General features: G+C 44.3%; 1 protein-coding gene across 2 annotated transcripts in view; it reads left to right on the forward strand.

Moving 5' to 3' along the window:
* Positions 1 to 1,033: 1,033 nt before the first annotated feature.
* Positions 1,034 to 2,831, forward strand: part of LOC116396199 (nuclear receptor coactivator 2-like) — a 37,736-nt gene continuing 35,938 nt past the window's right edge. For both annotated transcript variants that reach the window (XM_031870645.1, XM_031870646.1), the window contains exons 1-2: positions 1,034 to 1,125; positions 1,848 to 2,020. In XM_031870645.1, the coding sequence (XP_031726505.1) occupies positions 1,939 to 2,020 (82 nt within the window). In that variant the 5' untranslated portion in view covers positions 1,034 to 1,125; positions 1,848 to 1,938. The remainder of the gene's footprint in view (positions 1,126 to 1,847; positions 2,021 to 2,831) is intronic.

The raw sequence follows: 2,831 nt of genomic DNA on the forward strand, positions 1-2,831 counted from the left end.
TAGAACTTGATGCCTGGTGACCACTTTTTAAAAGTTTGAGTTGACACAGTCGGTACTTTACATGTTTTAATATCGGTCATAATAACGGAGGATGAGACTGGTAGAGATGCTGAAGGTGTGTTCCATGAACCCCAGAGAGGAAGGCTCAGTGTGAGCGTTGTCATCAGTGTTTGGTAGAAAGGTGGAGCAGCATGAGGGGACCATATGGTGGAGCCTCTCTGCCAATATGTGTTTTTTCCACCTTTTTACTTTTCTTCTTTTCATTCTTACACAATACATTTAGGAACAACACATCATGGCTCTCCACGTCGTGTGTTCTACGAAAGACCGCTTACCTAATCACCACAAATGTTCAAATGCTCACTCCATGAATTAGCTATTTCTAACTGAAGTAATTATTGACACCTACTGTATTCCCACTGGCTCTCCCACGTATTGCCCTCGGGCGCTTTGCAGCGCTGCATTGTTGTCACGAGCACACCTCCTTGTTTGATTATGCCTCGTTCTAATGGGTTGTGCACATCTTCTGCACATTAATTATTGCCCGTCTACACAGCGCTGTGGTTAATAACGCTGTGGAGAGAAGAGCACTCTTCATTGTTCATTTCCACAGCGCTCGGTTGCACTCGTGCTGCATGAAATTCGTGCGTCTAGATTAAAAGCATCCTCATAATAGTCTGTAGCCTGATGTAGATGCATCACCAGTTCATCAATACACTTTGTGGATGCCTCGAGCATTAGGTGTACATTTACACAGAAGTGGGAGTGTAGTGGTGGTTCCTGGGCATTGATATGTCGGGCACCTCCGGTTTGAACAACACAAATGCAGATCAGTAACCAGTCTCCAGTTGTTCCTTGTTCTCTTATCATGGCAGTGCGTTTAATGTTTGAATCATATACCATTTTGAATATCCTTAAATATTTTTGAAATACAGACGCTGATTAATAGTCTCTTTCATGTTCTCTCTCTCTCTCTCTCTCTCTCTCTCTCTCTCTCTCTCTCTCTCTAGGTGCTGATATTTGCTGAAGATGAGTAGTGGGGGGGGGAAACACCCCGGAGCCCCCCAGAGGGGGAGAGTCTCTGAAGAGGAAGGACTGTCAGCCGGACCTCCTGCTGGGGCCCAGGTGAGGACCTTCATCTTCAGTCCACCATCACTATAGAGCACTAGATGCCTCTACAACTAACCTTATAATAAACGTCAGGAGCTTCAGCACAGTGCAATCAGTTATTATTATAGGCTTATTATTATGTTATTTTTTTGTTCAATACCAGTATTTCTGCACAGCTGCAGGTAAAGATCAGGCCACACTATCATTATTAATATCATATTATTTGATATTTGGTGATGAAGTCATAAAATGTTTGAAGCTTCACACGAAAACCTCAAGTACAGCCCAATAATTATTAAAATAAGAAAGAAAAGCTTCAATTTATTAGTAATTATTTTTAATAAATGGCGAGACTTTCTACGGCTCTTTTCATAAACAGGCTGGAGGGAGAGGGGGAGAGAGGGAGAGAGAGAGAGAGAGAGAGAGAGAGATGAAGAAAGAAAAAAATGCTGCTGCAGCATTTTTGCCGGCGACAGTTTATTTAAGGGCCGACGGCTCGTTGTGCTTTCAGTGTCCGAGAGGATGAGAGGCGAAGGTTGTAGTGACGACGTACCGAGGGTGTAATGAGGACACGTGGATGTCATAGTGAGCTTGTTAGTAAGTTCACTTCCTTTCAGAGGGAGCAACTTGGTGTAAGAGTGAATCAAACAATACCAAAGTTACCCTTTAACCACTAAAAACAGAGACGCTTCTCTCAGTTTTGTCGTTAAGTTTTGACGATGTCTTCGTCCCTGCAGCCCTAAGAGGAGCACGGAGAGGAGGAACCGGGAGCAGGAGAACAAGTACATCGAGGAGCTGGCCGAGCTGATCTTCGCCAACATCAACGACATGGACGACCTCAACGTGAAGCCGGACAAGTGTGCCATCCTCAAGGAGACGGTGAAGCAGATCAGGCAGATCAAGGAGCAGGGTGAGGGTCCTCTGTGCTTCTGCTTGCTCATGCTCATCACACTTTCAGACAATAAGGCTGTTGTGGGGTTCAACAGGCAGTCAGCTCAGAATCTATTTCAGCAGAGCAGAGATGAGTTCAGAAGTTTAACTTCTCACAGTTGTTGATCTCTCTGAACTATTTCATGATGAAAGAGAGTCTCTATTCACATCCTCTGTCCTCCCTGTCTTCTCTCCTTGTTACCTTTTCTTATCCATCTTACATCCTTCTTCAACCACCTTTGTCCTTTCCTCTCCTCCTTTCCTTGTGTCTTTTTCTTCTCTCTTCTTTCCTCTTTCTCCTTTCCTATCGATCCCTTCTCAACGACATTGGTCCTTTCCTTTCTTTCTTTTCCTTTCCCCTTCCCCTCTCTCTGTCTCTTTTTCCCCTCCATCTATCATCCTCTCTTTCTCTCCTTCCCCATTTTACCTTTGTTATCCCTCCCTCACCCTTCCTCAAATCTTTTTTCCATTTCAATTCCTTTTATTTTACACAATTTCCTTTCGTTTCCTCTCCTCTTTTCCTTTTCCAGTCCATCTTACATCCCTCCTCAATCACCTTTGTCATTTCCTTTCATCTCCTCTCCTATTTTCCTCGTGTCTTTTCCTTCTCTCCTTTCCGCTTTTCACCTTTCCTATGAATCCCTCCACAACAATAATGGTCCTTTCCTCTCTTTCTCTCCTTTCTCCCCTCTATCTCCACTTTCCTCTCCTCCTATGCCTCCTCTCTTTTCTCTCCATCGTCCTCCCTCTCCCTCCTCTCTCTCTCTTTTCTCCCATCTCTCCATCGTCCT

This window comes from Anarrhichthys ocellatus, unplaced genomic scaffold (genome assembly GCF_004355925.1).
Source record: "Anarrhichthys ocellatus isolate YVR2014 unplaced genomic scaffold, GSC_Weel_1.0 scaffold54, whole genome shotgun sequence".
Classification (NCBI taxonomy): Eukaryota; Metazoa; Chordata; class Actinopteri; order Perciformes; family Anarhichadidae; genus Anarrhichthys; species Anarrhichthys ocellatus.